Source organism: Fringilla coelebs, assembly GCF_963513975.1.
Source record: "Fringilla coelebs genome assembly, contig: SCAFFOLD_41, whole genome shotgun sequence".
Classification (NCBI taxonomy): Eukaryota; Metazoa; Chordata; class Aves; order Passeriformes; family Fringillidae; genus Fringilla; species Fringilla coelebs.
The window spans coordinates 971,456-994,495 of record NW_028167191.1 but is presented as its reverse complement, the minus strand read 5'-3'; the positions used below and the strand labels follow the sequence as shown (position 1 = coordinate 994,495).

The following is a 23,040-nucleotide window of genomic DNA, read 5'->3' as shown; positions in this document are numbered from 1 at the left end:
TCACCTACCACCTGATAAATGTTATAACCCAGAGAAACTCAGAACAGGTCAGAATGACAGACCTCCTCCCTTCACTGTCCACTTATAACTTTGCCTCCCAGAACTTGCTCTGTTCTTCCCAAGTGCAACAGAAATGCTGAAGGTTGCTGATATCCGAGTATATTGAGAGAGACGTGGGAGAGCTTAAAAATCGCCCAAACTCTTGAACAAAAAAGCATCTCCATCTGTGATAAAGAGGAGGGTGTATGGGAAATGGCTTTGATTTTGGTTACAAACATCTCCTCTAACTCTTCACTGTCCTTTTCTCCATGAACAGGTACCCATGTGCAGCCCCAGCAAATGTCCAACAGCCGCTCCATCAGCCACTTCCTCCTGCTGGCATTGGCAGACACACGGCAGCTGCAGCTCCTGCACTTCTGCCTCTTGCTGGCCATCTCCCTGGCTGCCCTCCTGGCCAATGGCCTCATCATCAGCGCCATAGCCTCCGGCCACCACCTGGACACACCCATGTACTTCTTCCTGCTCAACCTGGCCCTCAGTGACCTGGGCTCCATCTGCACCACAGTCCCCAAAGCCATGCACAATTCCCTCTAGGACACCACAAGCATCTCCTACAAAGGATGTGCTGCTCAGCTCTTTTTTTTTCTCTTCTTCATGGGAGCAGAGTATGCCCTCCTGACCATCATGTGCTATGACCGCTACGTGTCCATCTGCAAACCCCTGCACTACGAGCCCCTTCTGGGCAGCAGAGCTTGTGCCCACATGGCAGCAGCTGCCTGGGCCAGTGTCTTTCTCTATTCACTGCTGCACACAGCCAATACATTTTCCCTGCCCCTGTGCCATGGCAATACCCTGGGCCAGTTCTTCTGTGAAATCCCTCAGATCCTCAAGCTCTCCTGCTCACACTCCAACCTCAGGGAGCTTGGGCTCATTGCTCTAAGTGCCTGTTTAGCATTAGGTGGTTTTGTGTTTATTGTTTTCTCCTATGTGCAGATCTTCAGGGCTGTGCTGAGGATCCCCTCTAAGCAGGGCCGGCACAAAGCCTTTTCCACCTGCCTCCCTCACCTGGCCGTGGTCTCTCTGTTTTTCAATACTATCATGTTTGCTCACCTGAAGCCACCCTCCATGTCCTCCCCATCCCATGACCTGGCAGTGTCAGTTCTGTACTTGGTGGTGCATCCAACCCTGAACCCCCTCATCTACAGCCTGAGGAACCAGGAGCTCAAGGCTGCAGTGTGGAGACTGATGACTGGATGGTTTCAGAAACATTAAACTTTTGCCCAATTTCTACAAATCACTTGTAATAGAAGTCATCCTTGATATTGCTTGTTGGTTTCATTTTGGAGATTCTTTTCCTTTTTTTTACTTTTTTCAGATTGTCCAGAAAGAAATGCCTTTTTTGTTCCCCATTATTCATTTTCCTTCTCTCCACCTTCCCTGCGGCCACAGACTGTGTCAATAAGGGGCTGTGCTCTTGGTGGCTTTTAAATGAACTAAAGGATCTCCCAGCAAAGTTCTCTGCAGAGATGCCCTTTTGTTGCCCTCTGTGGAGCGGCAGCAGCAGTGTCTGCGTGCAGAGCTGGGGGCAGATCAGTGCTGGCACAGCAGCTCTAGTTCATGCTGGCCACAGCATTCCTGATCCAGAGCAGGAGCCATTGGCCTTCTTGGCCACCTGGGCAACACTGCCAACTCAAGCCCAGCCTGCTGTCCATCAGTCCCTGCAGGTCCCTTTCCGCCTGGCTGCTGTCCAGCCACTCTGTCCCCAGCCTGCAGTGCTGCAGGGGTGTTTGTGGCCAAAGATCAGGATTAGGACCTTGGTGTTTTTAAACTTTACCTTGTTGGATTTGAGCCCTGGATCCAGCCTTTCCAGGCTCCTGTGCAGAGCCCTCCTACCCTCCAGCAGATCAAAACTCACACCCAGCTTGGTGTCATCTGCAAAGATGTTCTTGGTTCCAAGGGGCCACTCAGTGTCACAATGGCCTCTTGGTTGTATCAGGCCCTGCAGTGTCAAACTGGTCTCCTTGGATCCATGAGACCATGCAGAGCAACAATGGTCTCCTTGGTTCCATGGGGCCCTGAAATGTGACAATGCTCTCCCTGGTTCCATGGGGCTTCACAGTGTCACAATGTTCTCGTTGGTGCTGCAGTTTCACAGTGCCCCCTTGGTTCCATGGGGCCCCAGGGTGTCACAATGGCCCCATGGGTACATGAGGTCCCACACTGTCACAATGGTCTCTGTGGTTCCACAAGTCCCCTCAGTGTCACAATGGACTCCTTGCTTCCATGAGGCCACACAGTGTCACAATGGTCTTCCAGATTCCTTGAGGCACTCTAGTGTCACAGTGGCCCCTTGGTTACACAGGATCCTGCAGTGTCACAATGTCCCCTTGGATCCATGAGGCCCCACAGTGTCAGAACAGCCTCTTGGTTCCACTGGGCCCTGGGGTCTCCCAATGGTCTCCTTGGTTTTGCAGTGTCAAAATGGTGAAACCCCTTGGTTACATAAGGCCCTGCAGTGTCACAGTGACCTCTGTGGTTCCACGAGGACCCAGAGTGTCACGGTGCTTTCCCTGGTTCCATTTGGTTCCAGAGCACCACAATGGACCCCTGGTTCTATGGGGATGCACAGTGTCACCATGGTCCTCTGAGTTCCACAAGGCCCTGCAGTGTCACAATGGCCCCAGAGTATCCCAGTCATCACAGAATGACAGAATCAAAAAGGTTGGAAAAGACCTTTGGGATCATCAAGTCCAACCAATGCCCTAATACTGCCTTGTCACCCAGACCATGCCACTAAGTACCACCGGAGAGGGACAGTGACTCTGCCACCTCCCCCCTGGCCAGCCTATTCCAGTGCCCACTCACCCCTTCTGTGAAAAACTTTTTCCTATTTTCCAGCCTAAACTTCCCCTGGTGCAGCTTAAGGCTGTGTCTTCTTGTCCTGCCTTCCAGCAGATCCACACTCACATCCACTTTGGTGCCATCTGCGATTTGTGAATGGTGGACTCAATCCCCTCAGCCAGATCATCAGTGAAGATATTAAACAGGACTGGCCCCAACTCAGATCCCTGGGGGACACCACCAGTGTCTGGACACCAGCTGGGTGCAACACCATCCCCACCACTCTCTGGGCCTAGCCTCCAGCCAGTTCTTAAATCTCCCAGTGAGGAGGGAACCTGCCCCAGCCGTGGGCTGCAGCTTTTCCAGGGAGTGCTGTCAGAGACAGTGTCAAAGGCTTTGCTGAAGTCCAGGTACACAACATCCACAGCCTTTTCCACATCCACAAGTTGGTCACCTGGTCATAAAAGGAGACCAGGCTGGTCAGGCAGGACCTGCCGCCCCTAAATCCACACTGGCTGGCTCTGATCCCTCGGCCATCCTGCGGGTGCCCTGTGATGGCACTCAAGGTGATCTGTTCCATAACCCTGCCAGGCACCCAGGTCAGGCCGACAGGCCTGGAGTTCCTCAGATCTCCTCCCAGCCCTTCTTGGGGATGGGCTCACACTGGCACCTCCAGTCCTCTGGAAAATCCCTGGTGAGCCAGGACTGATGGTAAATTATGGAGAGCAGCTTGGGGAGCTCATCCAGCAGCTCCCCCATCCCCCTAGGATGGATTCCATCTGATCCCATACACCTGTGAGCATTTGAGAGGCTCAGCAGGTCACCAACTGCTTCCTCCTGGATTCCAGGGGGCTGTTCTGCTCCCTGTGCCCATCTACCAGCTCAGGAAAACACTTGTCCTGAGGACAGCATGTCTTATTGTTGAAAATTGAGATAAACAAGGTGTTTAGTAGTGTAGCATTTTCCTTATCTTTGCTTACTATGTTCTCCATTGTGTTTTGCGGAAAAGATTAAAAACTCTACAACTCGTGAAATTTGTAAAGTCGGTATTTTTATTGCAGCGCTGGATGCATGCAGGGATTACTTTTTTCAAAAGGCATGTGTGCCTCTGGGGGGTCTAAGTGTCGTTTTTATTTCTGCCTACAAATGCATATGCATACAATTTCACAATAGGTTCATACATATTCATTTTACAAACTTCATATGATATTTAGCACTAGTTCTTCTTTATCAGAAGAATGCTGGGTCAGGTTCACTTGCCTTTCTTTTACTAGCAGCTTCTGTCTTTATCTCTTTCTGTCTCTTCTCTTTGTCTTTCACTGAAGTAGTTTCACTGAACCTAGGCTTTTTGCAAGAACAGGCAGACTAAATAGCTAGGTTTTCAAACTAAAACTTAACTTAAAGATGTACATTTCACCTAAATCAAAATGGATTTCTACTCTGGAAAATTTCTACTCTGCCTCATTTTCTCCCTTTTTTAGAAAATAAGTAAATTCTTTTACTTAATGCAGACCTCTATGACAATAAGTATCTTTTAATGCTTTACCATGTACATTTGATAGGGATGTTAGCATAGCTACTCGCTGTAGCATTTTCTAATTCTAAATTAACAACATAAGGGATAATCTTAAACTTATTTTAACTAATATTAACAAAACTACAATGGGATGACATAACTTATTAAAGATTCTATTTGCAGTTGGTGACTACTTAAAGATTACATCTCACTAGTGATGATATGCATTTTGTTTTATTCTTTGTAGAATTCTGGTTATTTCTTTTTATCATGTTGAACAGTAATTAAGGTTTTCTTTCTACCTTCTTGGATTTCTTTCAAGATCTCTAGCGGGTCTTGGTGCTCAATTAATTGCTTTACTAATGTAAGATCTGTCTTAATAGGAGTAGGTGATAGTCTGTGATACATTGTGTAATTCGTCTTAATCAACTGGTGAGATGTCACTGGGGCTAAGTACAAAAAATCACACTTGATAATCTTAACAAAATTACAAATACAAAAAAATTAGAATGATTTCTGCTAGACAAAATAATATCATTGTTATTAATTTTTACAGCAGCACAAACAGTTCTCAGGCACACACAACTTTTACTAGTATATATGAGTACAGTTTTCTGATCAGTGACTGGATGAATTTCGAAGTGGCAAATACTCTGTTCAGTGTCTAGACACACATCTTGGGCATCAATAGAATTGCTTTCACAAATGAATCCCAGCTGTTCTTTAGTAATGCGGGATTCTAAGTTTACTGTTTGCTACTTTTTATTCACTTTTTGTGCATACACTCTATGTTCTGAAGGGTTGAACACTGTTTTTTAATTATTTAGTCCTAATGCAATGATGGGGTGGATAATGTGAACAGTAGCGTTACATATAGTAAGCACAAAGGCAGGGGCTACATTAGAAGCAGGATCATAGGTGAAATTTACCATTGTCTACCAGGATTGAAACTTCCTTTCAAAATCAATTGCATTATCTTAGACGACTTTCCGAATTTCAGCTGAAAAATTACCCCCACCCCCTTCTCATATAATCAGAGGTACTGTTGCCTGCATCTACAACTGTGCTTGTATACAACTGAAAGCTAAAGACACATTATCACATTATCTTGAACTGTACTAAGTGCGTCTACTATTTACTTGTGGTCTTGGTCCCTGGCCTTTTCTTACTTTGGAAGTGCTTTTGCAATCTGCCACTGGTTAGTTCTTAATGCTAGTAGAAATGACTGTAAAGGCTGCTTCAATTTTGTTAGGCCTCCTGCTGCAGTGGCCAGCTTATTCATCAGTATTTCTGAATCAATTCCATTTAAAACTCCTAATCCTGTCTCTAATATCCCAGTTAGATCCTTTCTTATTCTGCTCTTAAGGTATACCTGTCTTTGTAACCATGCTGTCCAGCCCTCAAAGGATGTTCTTAGGAAAGAGGAGTAGGCTGCTTGGATTTTTGAGATGTTAATTTGCATTAGCAACTCAACACATTTGAGAGTCTCTGAAGTGTCTACAGTTCCTGTTCTTGCCACTCCTGTTCCTCATATACCTGATCTCCCTGAATTATTACAGTGGACAGGTTTAAATCTTTTATCTCAGAAAGTTCTCCCATGGATCCAGTATACTGATTAAAAGCCTGGGACCAAGACCATTCAGCATTGCTTTGAATGGAGGTACTCGCTGATTTTAAGACTTCAATTATAATTATATACAAAACAATTCTGTAAGTGAAAGTATGAACAACCCCCGGACCGCAATATACTCATTTTGCTTGAGTAAGTTTTAGTCTCGGTTCATTTTCTCCTAGTGTCACTCTCCAAGGGGGCTTCTGGGGCCTTCTTCACTCAAGAGTGATGGATCCAGGCATTCTGCTCCTTGATCTTGATTGTGGTGAAGGTGGTGAGAAGCACCTGGAATGGTCCCTCCCACTGTGGAATGGTCCCTCCCACTTCTCTGCAAGAGACTTGACATATACATAATCTCCATGCTGTATGTTATGTACTGGTTTATCTAACTCCCTGCTCCAAGTTCCAGCCACGCGTTTCTCAATTTCTCTGAGCTGTTTGCTTAAAGCCACCACGTAGGTGGCCAGTGTTACCTCCCCAATGTGGGTGGACATTCCCTTTTGTATTCCATATGGTCTTCCATACGGCATTTCAAAAGGACTCAGCTTTTCTTTAGCCTGAGGTTTAGTTTGAATTTGCAGTAGTGCCAGTGGAAGACCGTGGGGCAGGGTAGATTATCCTCCTGCTTGGCTTGCCAGAATGTTTTGCGGAAAAGATCAAAAACTCCACAACTTGAGAAAGTTGTAAAGTCGGTATGTTTATTGCAGTGCTGGACGCATGTGGGGATTACTCCCTTCAAAAGGCATGCGTACCTCTGGGAGCTCCAAGTCCTGTTTTTATCCTTGTCTACAAATGCATGTGCATACAATTTCACAATAGATTCATACATATTCATTTTACAAACTTTGCCTGACATTTAGCTCTAGTTCTTCTTTATCAGAAGAATGCTAGGTCAGGTTGACCTGCCCCCCCTCACCAGCAGCCTCTGTCTCTCTCTCTATCTCCCTCTGTCTCCCTCCTTATCTCTGTCCTTTGCTGAAGCAGTTTCTCTGAGCCTAGGCTCTTGAAAGAACAGGCAGACTAAATAGCTGCATTTTCAAACTAAAGACTTAACTTAAATATGTAAGTTTCACCTAAATCCAAATGGATTTCAGGACTGGAATATTTCTACTGTCTCACTAGCTTGGCAGAAGGGGTCTAAAGAGTAGTTTTTAGAGTTTAAAATGTAACACAGTATGGTAGTGTAATGATTCTTATAGGCTGTATGTAAATGCTAGAGGATTTGTATCTTTTACTAGATTGGTTAGTGAAAATTAGAATATGCAGCACAGAAGAAGATTTATTGCATTGTAACAGGAACTCCCCTCCTCTTTCAGGCATCTCGGGGCTTCTTTGGAGCTCCTCTGTCAGGCCTGCTCTGAGCTGTGGCTGGCAGCTCCAAACAAAGCCCCTGCACCCACGCCCTTGCAATAAACCGCAAGTTCCAAGACCTGGCCTCAGAGATCTCTCGTCTCCATCCATCCAGACCATCCTACCCTCCATCGCTCCTATAGGCAGAATCAATGGAGTTGCGCAAAAAGAACGTTTGTAACGGTAAAAAAAAAACCATGGAGAAGTTGAGCACAGTACGAGGGGTGATATCCAAAGACCTGAGATAAAGGCAAAGCAAAAATATATACACTTGGGGGTCGAACACTCTAGAACAATAACCATACAGGGGAAACAAGTAACCAATAAGGGAGTAAAAGTTGGACAAGTTAGCACAAGAAAACTAGAGGCTTTTATAGGGAACTCTCAAGCTCACCCAAAGTTAAACAAAGGATTCCCAGGGCTTGAAACTCATGCCCAATTCTTTTGGGGTAAAATTTGGCTGACTCTGAGTTGCAGCTGGGCTAACTCTCACACCGATGCTTTGAGCTCGTCCTTTAGGACCATGTGGCCCAACAAAGTCATAATGATGTCCGTGGTTCCAGAAGGTTCCAGAGTGTCACAATGGTCCCTTGAAACCATGCAATGACTTTTGCACTTGATGGAGCTCTGCCTTCTCTTGGGTTTGTTGGCTGACAAGAAATGAACATCTCTCTGTGTCTTGGGCAGCTCCTTCTCCAAAGAAAAGCAGGTGAGAGTTGGAGGCAAGGAGCTGAAAGCTGCAGGTGCAGCCTGGGCTGGAGGGAGCTCAGATTTGCCCAAGGCTGCTCTGAGTGCCAGGGCTTGGATGGGGGAAATGGTGTGGTGGGGGTAGGGACAGAGTCTGGCTGATTGTGAGCCATTGATTTTCATATCAATTCAGACTGGATGAGGAGGTACTTGGATTCAGTGTTAATTGGAGATTGCACATATCAATTTATTAGGAGTAAAAAAAAACTAAACAGGACCTAAAACCTGTTTTCTCACTGTCTTTTTAAATTGAGTGCATTCACTTTGAATACACTACTGAAGTCTGTCAAATTAACCACAAAAGATTTGAAAATTAAAATCAAATTGTTCCCAGAGGCTTGCCTGGTTAAGGTGCTCTGAATGTTGATGAGCCCTGGGACACTGAATTCCTGCACTCAAGAGCTGAAGGCTGAACAAGCCTCTGGAGCAGTGACATTCAGCAGCAGCCTCCAAGTGGCTGAGGATGTCAGCAGCCCCCACTGAGGCCATCCCTGCCCAGAGCCCGTGGGGGAATGGGCAGACAAGGAGAGCGTCCCTGGGGCTGGGGCAGCACAACTCAGAGGCAGCAGGGGCTTCAGCTGGGAAATGGAGTGTGGAATGTGGCTGGGAAAGCCCTACCTGGGCTGTGCCAAGCAGAACAGGCCCTGACTGCCATCCCCTTGAAAACTCTTTCACTGAGATATTTAAAAGGAATTACAATTGTTTTTGTACCCTGAATTGGATGCACTGCCGAAATACCAACAAGAGACTGTCAGGAACACAAAAGAACAAAGCAGCCTTTACTGGCAATTTCAGAAAATTAGAGAAATTTGGCTATAGGTTTAATACAACATTTAATCAACAAAAAACCCTTTTCAAAGCATTACCTTGGTCCATTATACTTCACAATCTCTAAGCCTGTTCAATTTAAAGTTACTCAAAATTTGCAAAAAAAAGGAATTAAAAAGCAAGAAAGGCAAGATATAGAGAAGCACAAACACAAAGCTACAAACTCCTGGATTCCAGCGGTGTTCAGATAGAAATTCCAAGAGGAGGTAGGGTCAAGATGTGATGTCCTTGCTTTTTGGCCAGCCTTCAAGACCCCCTGGTCTTCCTAGGCCCGTCCCCTAGGTGGGAGCTGGGCTCATTTGGTCACTCAGTAGCTAGGCTGGGGGTAGGGCTCCAGAGGTGGCTGTGGAGCATTGCCTGTGCTGTGCCAGGGACTGGCAGACACTGCTGAGCTGGTATAGAGGCTCTGGGGGGATTGGAGTTCCAGGGCAGGGAAGTGCTGGGGTTGCAGGGCAGGGCAAGGCTGGACTTGTCCCTTCCTCACCTATACACATGAACTATTTTGGTTCAACAATCTCGTCCAGTCTGTTGCAATAGGCAATTGTGGAGGTTAACCCCAAATTTCATGGGCATCTGTACAAGGACAGTTCTTTTCCAGAGGAAGGAAAGCCCCAGTTCATGGCTCATTTGTGTTTTGATTGCCTGGATTTTGTTTGGTTTTGTTGTTAATTTGTTTCCTTGGTGTGCCTGAAGTGTCCAGTCAGGAGCAGAGTGACTCTTGCCAAGGAACTTTGTGGTACTGTCAGTGCTGTCACTTAATATTAAATCTGGTTTTTGCTGCCCCTTTGCCAGGGATTTTTAAGCTCCCAAGTCCTCCTTCATAACAGGGTTGAAGGAGCCCTGGCCAAAGCTCTGGCCCTGGGGGGATGCAGTTACACTGCTGGGGGTTCCCTGTCCCCCTGTCCCAGCCCCCATGGCCCTGGCCCCTTGTCCCCATGTCAGGCTCTGGAGTCGATCTCGTGGAACATCCTTTGGGGGAGGCTGCGGTGCCGCGGGCGGGGAGATCCAGAGGACTCCACTGTGCACAAGCAGGGTTGGACTGCTCTGGGGGGAACTGTGAGGGGCACCAGGGCAGACTGACCTCCCCAGTGACCTCACACAGTCCCTGTGATGTCACACAGCCCCTATGATGTCACACAGTCACTCTATGAGGTCATACAGCCTCCTATGATGTCACAGCAATTTTATGATGTCATAATTTATGTTGTGATGTAACACAGCCATTTTATGATGTCACAAGCTGATCTGTGATGTCACAGGCCCTCTGTGTTGTCAGAGAGATAGCCTGTGATAACAGCATCCATTCTATGATGTCCTCCCTATGATGTCACAGTGCCTACTCTGTGATAACACAGGAAACTGCATGATCACACACAGCTGCTCTGTGATGTCACAAAGCCCCTTTGTGATATCACAGGAACAGTTCTGGGATATAGTTCTGTGATGTCATACAGCTGGTCTGTGATGTCACAGAAGACTCTGAGATGTCACAAGGTCACCCTGTGACATCACAAAGTCACCATGTGATATCACAGTCTGTTCTGTGATGTCACCGCATGCTTAAAGATGTTACACAGCCACCCAGGGATGTCACAACCCACTCTCTCATGTCACAGAGACACTCTCCATGATGGCATAGTCTGTTCAATGTCTCTACTCTATTTTGTCACAGCTGTGTGATGTCACAAAGCCCTCAGTGATGTCACAAAACCCTCTCTGTGATGTCATACTGCCACTCTGTAATGGCACAGTGCACACATTGCCCTCACAGCCTGCTCTGTGATGTCACACAAACCCCTCAATGATGCTGTAGCTGCTCAATGACCTCACACAAAAACTCTGTGATATCATAACCCAATCTGTGACCTCAGACAACTTGCTCTGTACTGGCCTTGGCCTCCCTGGCACCACCTCTCATCTGCTTTCAAAGCACTGGAGGCCTGTGCTTTTCTTCTTATGGAAAAAACAATCTTTCAAGTCCAGGCATCCATCCAACCAGGCCAAAATTGAGAATCAGCCTCTGAAATTCCATATATCCAAGGATTGCTTCCAGTCAAAAGTTGCCACGACTGTCCAGGTTCCCTTGGCTTCCTGAGGACCAGCTCTCATCTGCCTTTGAAACACTGGGAATCCTTACTTTCCTTCATCTGGAAAAGAACTGTCCTTCTCGTCCAGATGCCCATAGACAAAAGTGGGATTTGGCCTCCCAAATTCTGTCTGTCCAAGGATTCTTCCCTGACAACAGGTCTGGCTGGCTCTGGCCTCCTTGGGGCCGCCTCTAATCAGCCTTGAAAACATTGGGGCTCTGCCCTTTCCTTCCTATGGAGAGCTGTCATTCCTATCAAGGAACCCATGGCTGAAATGGAATTCCACCTCCAAAATTCTCCATACATCCAAAGGCTGCTTTCAGACAAAATCTGCAAGGACAGACAGGTCTGGCTTGCCTTGGCCTCCGGTGACTGCTTCTCATCTACCTTCAAAACCCTGGGGCTCTGTGGTTTCCTTCCTGTAGAAAAGAACTGTCCCTCTTGTCCAGGTGCTCTTGGCCACAGGCACATGCCCACTCTATAGGGACTCAGGAGCTCTGTGCTCAGTGTGGTAGAGACTGAGGACAGCAGAGGAGAGCCCTGGGAGGGATTGAGGGATGGTTTCAGAGATGGTGGATCGATTTAACGTAGTAGAGAACAGCCAGAGAAAGGAAAAATTAAGGTCAAGGGCAGATGGGGAGGCCCAGACTGGGAGCAAAGAGAAAGGAATTTCCCTGCCAGGACAGGACTGTGGTGCAACATTTTCCCCAGAAGTAGCCTGGAGCTGCCCAAGGCTTTCTGTGGCCAGGAAGAGGCAGGCAGCAGGCAGAGCTGACAGCAAAGGAAGGGGCCAGCCAGGTGGGGCAGCCGGGGGATGATGACAGCTTGCAGGGACAGAGGCGCAGGGCAGGGACACCATAGGACAGCCTGGGCTGCACAGGGCACAGGGATGGGCAGCAGCTTCAAGGCCCTGACAGAGCCAACTCCTGCAGCACTTTGGCCATGGCTGCTGGCCCTGGGCCTGATGCCACGAGGGAACAAGTGACCCTTGCAGGCCTGGGGCCTCATTGCCTCCTTGTCCCTGCTCAGCAGCCTGGCAGGGGCCGCTCCATGCTCCTGCCCTTGGCATTGCACATCCCCACATCCCAGTTCCAATCCCGGGAAGAGCCCTGAGCCGTGAGGGGAGGACAGGATCTGCCTTGCCAGCGGCTGAGGCTCAGGCCTTGGCCTTTTGCATTCCTGAAACACATCCAGGTTTGCTCAGCACCAGAAACACCTTGGCCTTTTTTGTCCTCACCTCTGATCACTGCCTGGGGATCACTGCCTGGAACCTGGGGATATTTTCTCATGAGTTTGTCATCAGTGGGGCCCACTAAAATTTATAGAAAATTTGGACTTTGACTCTGATCTTGAGTCCTTGAAAAGTTCTTTGAGCACACTCTGAGGGACTGAGTCTGATGCAAAGAGCACCAAATCTCCAGAGGGTCATTAAAGTCCTGGTGCTGCGTCTGTGCTGCTGAGCATGGCTGGGCTCCTGGCCCAGAGGCAGCTCCTGGCAAGGGCAGCGCTGCAGAGAGACAGCTCTGGCCAGGAGCAGCTCCTGTGCACAGCCCAGCAGGGCTGGGGTACTGCCAGGGCACCTCAGGGACAGCAGCAGGGCACAGACAGAGCTCACAGGGGCTCAGCACTGGCAGGGGCTGTGGGATGTCCCAGAGGGGGCTGTGTCACAGCATTGCCTCTGTGGCTGTGCCAGAGAGGCAGAGAACAGCTGTGATGTCAGAAAGAGGCTGTGTGACAGCACAGAGTGGGCTGTGTGAGGTCACAGGTTGGGCTATGACATCAAAGAGTTTGTTGTGTGAGATCACTGAGCAGCTACAGCATCATAGACGGGATCCTGTGAAATCACATAGCAGTCTGTGATATCATGGCTTGGCTGTATGACATCACAGAGCAGGCTGTGGGGTCAAAGTGTGTGCTGTGACATTACAGAGTGGAGGTATGACATCACAGAGAGGGATTTGTGACGTCACTGAGGGGGTTGTGATATCACAGAGCTGACTGTGACAAAATAGAGTAGAGCAATACAGCAGACTCTGCCATCATAGAGAGTGTCTCTGTTACATCAGAGAGTGGGTTGTGACATCATTGGGGTGGCTGTGTAACATAGAGCAGGCTATGAAAACACTGAAAAGACTGTGATGTCACAGGGTGACTTTGTGACATCCCAGAGTCTTCTGTGACATCACAATGCAGCGGTATGACATCACGGAGGGATATACCAGCACTGGTTCTGTGATATCACGAAGGGGCTTTCTGACATGACAAAGCAGGCTGTGACATCACAGAGCAGCTGTGTGTGATCACGGAGTTTCCTTTGATATCACAGAGTAGGCTCTGTGACATCATTGGCAAGAGATCATAGAATGGATGCTGTCATCACAGGCTATCTCTGTGACATCACATAGGGGGTGTGACATAACAGACCAGGTTGTGACATCATAGAATGGCTGCATTACACCACACCATGAATTGTGACATCATAACAAGGGCTGTGACATCACAGAAGGCTGTAAGACCTCACAGGCTGACTATGTGACATCATAGTGGGTTATATGACATCACAGAGGCTCTGTGTGCCATCACAGGGGCTCTGTGTGACATTGCAAGGAAAGTGAGAGGTCACTGGGGAGGTCACTCTGCTCCAGACCCCCTCACACTTCCTCCCACTCCAATCCTGCTTGTGCACAGCAGGGTTTCCTGTCTACCCGGGTCCCCCCACCCTGGGCCCTGCAGCCTCCCCCAGAGGATGTTCCACGTGATCGACCCCAGAGCCTGACACGGGGATAAGGGGCTGGGGCGTGGGGGGTGGGGCTGGGGGACAGGGAGTGTCCCCATGCCCCCCAGGGCCAGAGCCTGGGACAGGGCTCCTTTACCCGTTTACGTATATGGCTTGAGAGCACTGAAAAAATCCCCGGCAAGGGAGCAGAAAAAAACCAGATTTAATATTTAATAGAGAGGACAGCAAAGTTCCTTGGCAAGAGTCATTCTTGACTGGACTCTTCAGGCACACCAAGGAAACAAAGGAACAACAAAACCAAACAGAATCCAGGCAATCAAACCAGACATGAACCAAGAGCTGTCCCTGTGTGTGTGTGTGACAAAAGGACAGTGAGGAAAGGGATAAAAAGAATATAGACTAAAAGCTAAACAGAGGTCAAACTTAACGGGACTTAAATTATATCTTGACCTTAATTGATGCCTTCAACTTCACAATTTAGCAAAAGAACAGAGCTCAACAGGATTTCACCTTACTTATAACCTATGACTATGCAATTTAACAGAGGAATAACACAACAATATTCAACTTAGTTTATAGCTTTTATTACACATAACAGCTTAGCGAAAGAACAACCCTTGGAAGCATTTAACTTCGCTTAGACCGCCTAACTTAACCTCACTTACAGGCCTGACAGACTCAGCTATCCAAGACACTCAAACCCCTCAGAGAGCAGCATTTCTGCCACATTTCCCCAGCACAGGAACTCCTGTGTGCACACAGACACAAAGAGTCAGTGCAAGGCACCTGTGAGAAATTCCCCTGAGGGCAGGAAATGCTCCCTGTAGATGCTTTGGCATCTCCCAAGCAGGCCAAGGGTTGAGCCTGGAGGAGTGGAGGGATCAGCACAGGCTCCATCGTTGGTCAGGATCCCCGAGTGCAGCAAATGGGAGAATTCCCAGCTGGGAGAGGCCCCACTCAGAGGGAGTCGCTGGCCCAGGAGAGCTCCAAGGGCTCCTTTAGGAGCGCTGTTTGCAGGGCTCCAAGAGAGGGGCTTCAGTCCCAGCAATGGTTCATCCTGGCCACACCTGGCATCAACAGCTTTCTTTGGCAGTGTGAGAACGGGGATGTTGTGCCACTGAGGGAACACAAACAGTTCCCAGGGCTGCTTCTACAGAAACCAGGAGCTGTTTGGGCAGCAGCAGTGCCTGGAGCAGACAGTGTTTGTGATGAGCTGCAGAGGAGCTGAGCCCAGGGGCTGTTGGCCAAGGCTGAGGCCCAAGGAGCATTTCTCAGCTGGAAGGGTGGGCTGAGAAGGGGAGGGGGGAATGCAGCAGCACAGGGCCCATGGTACCAAGGGAACACTGTTACAATGTGAGGCCCTGTGAGACCAAGGGACTCTTGTGACACTGTGGGGCCCTGTGAAACTAAGGGACCCTTGTGACACTGTGGGGCCCTGTGAGATCACGGGACCATTGTCACACTGTGAGGCCTCATGGAATCATGGAGCACACTGTGACATTGATGGGCCTCATGAAACCAAGGGGACTGTACTGACACTATGTGGCTCCATGGAATGTAGGGATCATTGTGATACAGAGAGGCCCCATTAAACCGGGGGTCCATTGTGACACCACAATGCCTCAAGGAACCGTGGAGACCATTATGACACTTTAGGGTGTCATGGGAACAAGGGGCCATTGTGACACTGCAAGACTCCATGGAGCCAAAGGTCCATTGTGACATTGCAAGGCCTCATGGAATCATGGAGAGACCATTAAGACTCTTCACAGCCTCATGGAACCAAGGGGCCATTGTGACACTGTGGGGCCTCATGGAACCAGTGAGACCATTGTGACCCTGGGGATTCCCAGCAGAACCGAGAGGGTCCGGGTCGGCTGTTGTCTGTCTCTGCCCAGACATGCGTGAGATGGGTTCGCTCCGATTGGGCTTCAAAGGACAAGGCTGGACTGTCAGGTTTGGTCTTCAAGGTTGTTTATTATTTCTTATCTACAAAGTTTTCTCTCTGCTCAACTGGGATCTGACCAGCAAGGCAGCCAAAGTCACTCTGACCACCCATAGGGCAGTGGTGTTTTTTTATAGCAAAACCTATGTAAATCTTATTTACCTTTTGTCCCTAATACTTATCATTCTTATTAGCATGTGCACCTTCACCAAGAACCTATCAAAAAATATATGCATCACACAGAAAATGGAAGACATGATGAAGGAAGAAGAACCACGAGACAGGCCCAAATTCCTCCATCTTGTCTCTATAACCTCCCTGTACCAAAATCTTAAAACCTGTGTTTTGATCTGTAAATATACTATTTCTATACCATTTAAACCCCAGTGATTCTTATATCCTCATATACAGGTGGCATTTAGCTAGAAGGATCAAAGTCAAGCCACCAGGCACTTTTGGCAACATTCCAAGACTTCTGAGCCCCCCCCCCAAGGATTCTCTCAGTAGCTCTGGACATCTGGAATGATATGCTGAATTCCCACACGAGAGGACCATTGTGATACTGTGGGGCCTCATGAAACCAGGACACCTTTGTTATACTACAGGGCTGCATGGAACCAAGGGTCCAATGTGACATTGCAGGGCCGCCTGTCATCAGTGGTCTATTGTGACACTGTGGAGCCAAAGGACACCATTTTGCCATTGTAGGACACATGGAACAGAGGAATCACATGTCATTGTGGGGCCTGGGGAACCATGAAGACCATTGTGACACTGCAAGGCCACATGGAATCATTGGGACCATTGTGACACTGCAGGGCCTTATAAATCCTAAATCCCATTGTGACACTCTGGGACCCCATTGAATGAAGGGTGCATTGTGACACTGCTGGACCCCATGGAATCAAAGCACCATTGGGACACTGCGGGGCCCCATGGAACCAAGGGGACCATGGTGGTACTGCAGGGCCTCATAAAACCAAGGGAACACAGGACAGGTCTGGCTGGTTTGGTCTCCTGTTGACTGCCTGACTGGTCCAGCTGACCTTGGCATGTTGAGGGTCTCTCCTCATCTGCTGCTGAAACACTGGGGTTCTATGCTTTCCTTCCCACTGGAAAAAAACTGTCCTTCTCCTCCTGGCACCCATGGCCAGAATTGGGATTTCACCTTTAAATTTCCTTATATCCAGGGATTGTTCCCATAGGAATATTGCCAGGACAAGTCTGTCTTGCAGTGCTTTCACCAGGGTCACTTCCCATCTGTCCCAAAAACATTGGGGAAGGCTCCATACTTTCCTTCCTATAGAAAAGAACTGTCCTGCTTCTCAGCTCAAAAATTCCCTACATCCAAAGACCACTCCCAGAAAAAATCTGCCATTACTGACTAGTCTGGCTGGCCTTGGACTAGTGAGGCTCTCACCTGCCTTCCAAACACTGGTTCTCCATGCTTTCCTTCCTATGGAAAAGAACTGTGCTTCTCCTCCAGGTGCCCATGGCCAGAATTGGGATTTCACCTCCAACATTCCCTATTCTGACAGACTGGAGGAGATTGTTGGCTCCAAACATTTTGTGTGTGAGGGAGGAAGGGGCAGGTCCAGCCTTGCCCTGCCCTGCAACCCCAACCCTTCCCTGCCCTGGAACCCCAATCCCACCAGAGCCTCTATTGCAGCCCAGCAGTGTCTGCCAATCCCTGGCACAGCACAGGCAATGCTCCACAGCCCCCTCAGGAGCCCCCAGCCCTGTGAGGAGTGTCTGAGGGAGCTGGGCTTTTTTATCCTGGAGAAGAGGACGCCCAGGGGAGACAAGGCGGTGTCAGGGCACAGGTTGGACTTGATGATCTCCAAGGTCTTTTCAGGCATTGCTGATTCTGGGATTCTCTGAAATCACCCTTGGAGCAGTTGCAGGATGAGCCCTAGGTCTCCTCTTCAGAAGCTCCAGCAGCCCAGGTCCCTCAGCTTCTCCTCGATGCCCAAAGCCCATCCTGTCAGTCCTGCAGAGCCTCTGCAGCTCCTCCTCATTGCCAAGAACAGGGAGCCCCAGAGACAGACACAGCAGCCTCGATGTGGCCCGCTGGCCTGTGCTGCCTCTGGCAAGGGAGTATTAGGAGGCACTGCAGGAGCCTGCAGACAATTCCTGCAGCACTTGGAGGATGATCCTGCTCCCCAAGGGACATTCCCATGGTGCCAAGTCAGGAACTGCAATGGGGAGTGGGGCCAGAGAGGAAAGGGCAAACAGGGAGGACTGTTTGCAGGGGAGGGAACAGGGCTGGGCAAGGTGAAAAAATTTTTGCAAGGGAAGTGTAGAGAAAACAAAGGTCAAGGCAAGGAAATGCTGAGAGCAGTTTGGAGGTGGCTGCAAGCAGCCCTGTCTCTGAGCAACAGCATCGGCAGTGGGACAGGAAACTCCCAGCTCATGGGAACAAACTTTCTGGCTGACTGCAGAGGCCAGGACAAAGCTGAGGTTTCTCGTGCGTTCCCAAATCCCTGCTGGTCCCAGGGGCTGATGGCATTTGTGCACCCTCAGGTTCATGTCCCCACACCAACAGCATGGAGGTGCTCCTGCCTGCTCTGTGCAATGCAAACAGGGGCTCCTGAGCCAGTGCTGCCGTGTCTGTGCCTGTGTGAGCTGGGGGAGGAGCCAGGGCTGCAGAGGGGAGATGTTGTTGGCACTGCATGAGGACGCTCTGGGACGCTGTCCTGGGATGTCCAGCACACTGGGGATGGATCAGCCCCTGCTCTGCTGCTCCTTCCAGTCTGTCCCAGGGCCCTTGCAGAGCGCCAGCCATGCTGGTTGCCCCCAGCCTGACCACGGCCAGCCTGGGGCTTCTCACAGGGGTCTTCTGTACTCAGCATTGGCCTGGGTGTGTTCTTGAGAGAGCCTGGGAAAAGAGCCTGGAGCCCGGTCAAAGAGCCTGGAGCCCATAGGACCTGGCCTGAGGCTTCAGTGCTGCCCCAGCAGTGCCCATGGCCTGTCCCTGCTGCCGCTCCAGCACTGCCACCCCCAGGACTGTGCCTGGCCCTGAGAGCACTCAGGCCCTACAGCAACACCAGGGCCACCAGGGCAGTGGGGCGGGGCCATGGGAGCAGCACTGGCAACACCAAATGCTGCTGCTGTTGCTGGGCACAGCTGCTGTGCCAGCACTGATCTGCCCCAAGCACTGCACACAGACATTGCTGCTGCACCTCCAGAGAAGGCAACAGAAGGGCATCTCTGCAGAGAACTTTGTTGGGAGATCCTTTAGTTGCTTTAAAGCCACCAAGACCACAACCTCTCATTGACACAATCTGTGGCCACAGGGAAGTTGGAGAGAAGCAAAATGAGAAATGGCACAAACAATGACATTACATTGTGGAAAATATGAGAAAACTAAAACAAAGGAAAACAACTTCCATAATGAAATGAACAAGAAGTATCAAAGATGACTTTTATTAAAAGTGATTTCCAGAAATTGACCATCACTTTAGTGTTTCTGAAAGCATCCAGTCATCAGTCTCCACACTGCAGCCTTGAGCTCCTGGTTTCTCAGGCTGTAGATGAGGGGGTTCAGGGTTGGAGTCACAACCGAGTACAGAACTGACAGGGCCAGATCCAGGGATGGGGAGGAGATGGAGGGAGGCTTCAGGTGAGCAAATACACCAGAGCTGAGGAACAGGGTGACCACTGCCAGGTGAGGGAGGCAGGTGGAAAAGGCTTTGTGCTGTCCCTGCTCAGATGGGATCCTCAGCACAGCCCTGAAGATCTGCACATAGGAGAAAACAACGAACACAAAACAACCAAGTCCTAAAAAGGTGCTAACAGCAATGAGCCCAAGTTCCCTGAGGTAGGAGTGGGAGCAGGAGAGCTTGAGGATATGTGGGATTTCACAGAAGAACTGGCCCGGGGCATTGCCATGGCACAGGGGCAGGGAAAATGTATTGGCTGTGTGCATGAGAGCATTTACAAAGGCACTGGCCCAGGCAGCCGCTGCCATGTGGGCACAAGCTCTGCTGCCCAGGAGGGTCCCGTAGTGCAGGGGTTTGCAGATGGACACATAGCGGTCGTAGCACATGACGGTCAGGAGGCAAAACTCTGCTCCAAGGAAGAACACAAATAAAAAAACCTGTGCAGCACATCCTGTGTAGGAGATGGTCGTGGTGTCCCACAGGGAATTGTGCATGGCTTTGGGGACAGTGGTGCAGATGGAGCCCAGGTCGCTGAGGGACAGGTTGAGCAGGAAGAAATACATGGGTGTGTGCAGGTGGTGGCCGCAGGCTATGGCACTGATAATGAGGCCGTTGGCCAGGAGGGCAGCCAGGAAGATGGCCAGCAAGAGGCAGAAGTGCAGGAGCTGCAGCTGCCGTGTGTCTGCCAATGCCAGCAGGAGGAAGTGGCTGATGGAGCTGCTGTTGGACATTTGCTAGGGCTGCACATGGGGACCTGCTCATGGAGAACAAGTGAGAAGAGTTAGAGGAGATACCTGTAACCAATATCAAAGCCATTTCCCATACACCCTCCTCTGGAACAGACAGACACCCTTTTGTGTTCAAGTGTTCTGGGAGATTTTTTCTAAGATTCTCTGTATCTCTGCTGGTGTTCCTTGGATATCAGAATCCCTCAGTATTTCTGCTGCCCCCAAGGAGAACAGAGAAAGTTCTCTGCAGCAAAGTGATGAGTGGAGAGTGAGGGGAGATGGTCTGTTATTCTGACCTGTTCAGATTTTCTCTGGGCTTTAACCTTTCTCAGGTGGAAGGTGATCACCTTCCCATGCTTCCACTAAAATATCACCAGGTACAGCTGAGAGCAGATGGGTCCACCACAGCCCAGCTCCACATTTGTACTCAAGGACTCTCATTGCTCATTTCACCAACCCAGCAGCATTTTCAGCGTCAGAACACTTCTGCCTTTTCCCATTAATCTTCTAACTCAGAGATGCTCTAGGACAGGTTTGCACCCTGGATTGAAGCTCCCAGCTTGGACTGAAATCTCAGAGAGATTTCCAAGTGTCCTTATGATGGCACTGGATGAAGGGAGATGCAGCTCCTTCCCTGGCTGCACTGACAGCATTGCCCAGAGCCGGGCACTGGGGACAGCATCACCCTGAGACAGCTGTGCCCCTTGCCAGAGCCCCCAGTGCTGGGCAGCTGCTCCCAGCCCTGTGCTCTGCAGAGGAAACTGGGCCCGGGGCTGCAGAGCTGCCCCATGGCTCTGCTGCAGCTCTGCCTGCACAGGAGGAGCTGCACGACTTGGAGCCCCAGCCCTGAGGGCAGAGTGTTGGCTGGGGGGACAGGAGGGAGGGGGCTTGTTCAGAGGGAAGGGCTGCATTGGAGGGAATCCTGTGGACATCTCTAAACTCTCCCTGCCACAGAGTTTCTGGGTTTTGTTTTCTCTCATTCCCTGATCTTCTCTCTCCTACCTGGAGATTTTCCTCCTGCAGGTATTTCCCTGTTCCTGATCTCTCCCTGCCAGCACTCACAGACCCCAAATCTCTGAGCGCTCTCCTTGGCCTGACAGAACCCTGCCTGTTTGCAGGGCACTGTCTGGGGGCAGGTTCTGTTTGCAGCTGGGAGAAAGGACAGCTCAGACTGAGCCTGATGGGTTCAGCTAAGGTGATGCTGGTGCTGTCCATGGGCAGAGTGGCTGAAAGCACATTAGGGATATCCTGTGAACCTATTGATCAGTGAAAGTAACAGTTTGGATGTCTCAGGCATTTCTCAAAATTCATAATACCTTTAATATATATCCCCCCTCCCTGCCATTCTCAAATAAGGGAACTGACTACCAAGTCTTAGAAAATTTCCTCATTTTTATCAAAATCCTTGTCTTGGAAATATTCTATGACTGAACGGAACCATTTAGCATGTCAGAGCTTCATGGCCATTTCACCTCCCCAGAATCAGAAATCCTCAGAGTTGTACTCACAGAGTCTGTAGGCATTGGGATGTTCCAGCTTTAGGAGATCACTCCAGGAACTGCAGCTGCATTGTCCTGCAGACTGAGGTTCCTTTGCCAAGGGCTGGCAGTGATTCTGCTCCAGGCACTTCTCAGCACTTTCCCAGCCCTAACTGATTGAAGCTCTCTGTGCCTCTGTGTTGTGCCCAGGGTGGCTGCAGGCAGTGCCCCAGCCCTGCTGGGCTGGGAGAAAAGCGGCTCATCAAGAGAAATGTGCTTTTGAAGCTCTTCTTGGTTACCAGAAGCTGCCTCTGTGCCAGGAGCCCAGCCCAGCTCAGCAGCACAGACACAACACAAGGACTTTAATGAGCCTCTGGGACTTTGTGCTCAGGCGGAACATCAGTCCCTGAGAGGGAGCTGAAGAAACCTCTCCAGAACTCCAAGTCAGAATCACACTCCAAAGTTTCTTTCCCTTTTAATGGGTCCCACTGAGGGACATGACTGAGAAAGTGTCCCCTGTCCCCAGGCAGAGTAGAGAACAGGAGACAGTGATGACAGGTGGTGACAAAAAGAAGACAAGTTTTGGTGCCCTGGAGTACAGCAGGGTCTGGGCCACCAAGGGCTGGGAGGAGACACCTTGTCCCAAGGCACTGGGGCCTCCTGGCACAGCCCCAGCCAGGCTGGGCACTGTCAGCCCCTTCTCCTGCCCTCAGCATACCCCCCTATCCCACATCCCAGTGGCGTCCAGGATCTGCTGGAAGGAGTCCCTGGGGAGCCTTGCTCTGCAATGGTCCTGGGGGCTCCTTCATGCTCCCAGGGACTGCAGGTTTTTCAAAGGACTTTGGGTTTGGATTTTGCCTTGGAGTCTCTGAGAGGTTGTGCAATCATGGACTCCAATTATGTGCTGTAATTAGTCCCTGGAGAGGCTTGTCAGTAACAACACTCAGTGGGGCTCATTAATGCTTTGAAATACTCAAGGTTTTTAAGGTACTTTGGATTCTCCTTTCCACACTGAGTCTCTGAGAAGTTTTTCTGCCATCCTGGCCTCCAATTCTCTCCTCCAAAGGCTCCATGAGGAGCCTGTGCTGGGGATGGACCTCAGTGGGACCCATTCATGCTTTGATACATTTTGGGTGTTTCCTGTGACTTTGACTCCTGGAAAGGTTTGTGCAGTCTCCTCTCAGGCTCTGAGGCTCAAGAGCTCAGCTTCAAATGCACTAGGGGCCTCATTAGGATCAGGAAGTCCTGACAAACCATGGCTCTGCCTTGATTTCTGTCTTGTCTGGAGGAGTTCATTAGGAGTATTTCCTTTTACAATTATGGAGAAATATTTAAAAGAGCTTCTAAGAAATTTATATTCCTATCTTAAAGGGTGTCTATTATTGCTATTCTTATTATACAAGAGGTGCCTGCTGCATTCGGTGATTGATATTGATCCAGGGTCTCTCCTAAGGAGGTCTAGCCAGGTCAGTGAAATTGTACCTTGAGAGCTGACCCAGTGTGGACAAC

At 49.6% G+C, this 23,040-nt stretch overlaps 1 protein-coding gene and 1 pseudogene across 2 annotated transcripts; one reads left to right on the top strand and one right to left on the bottom strand.

Moving 5' to 3' along the window:
• Positions 1 to 339: 339 nt before the first annotated feature.
• LOC311166195 (olfactory receptor 14I1-like) lies at positions 340 to 1,272 on the top strand (annotated as a pseudogene). The gene has a single exon. The product of its transcript is annotated as an olfactory receptor 14I1-like (transcript).
• Positions 1,273 to 19,123: 17,851 nt separating this feature from the next.
• Positions 19,124 to 20,056, bottom strand: LOC311166193 (olfactory receptor 14C36-like; the record flags this gene model as incomplete). Its single annotated transcript, XM_084227663.1, has 1 exon — positions 19,124 to 20,056. One exon carries the CDS (start codon positions 20,054 to 20,056, stop codon positions 19,124 to 19,126), a length of 933 nt encoding a protein of 310 aa, XP_084083789.1.
• Positions 20,057 to 23,040: the final 2,984 nt, after the last annotated feature.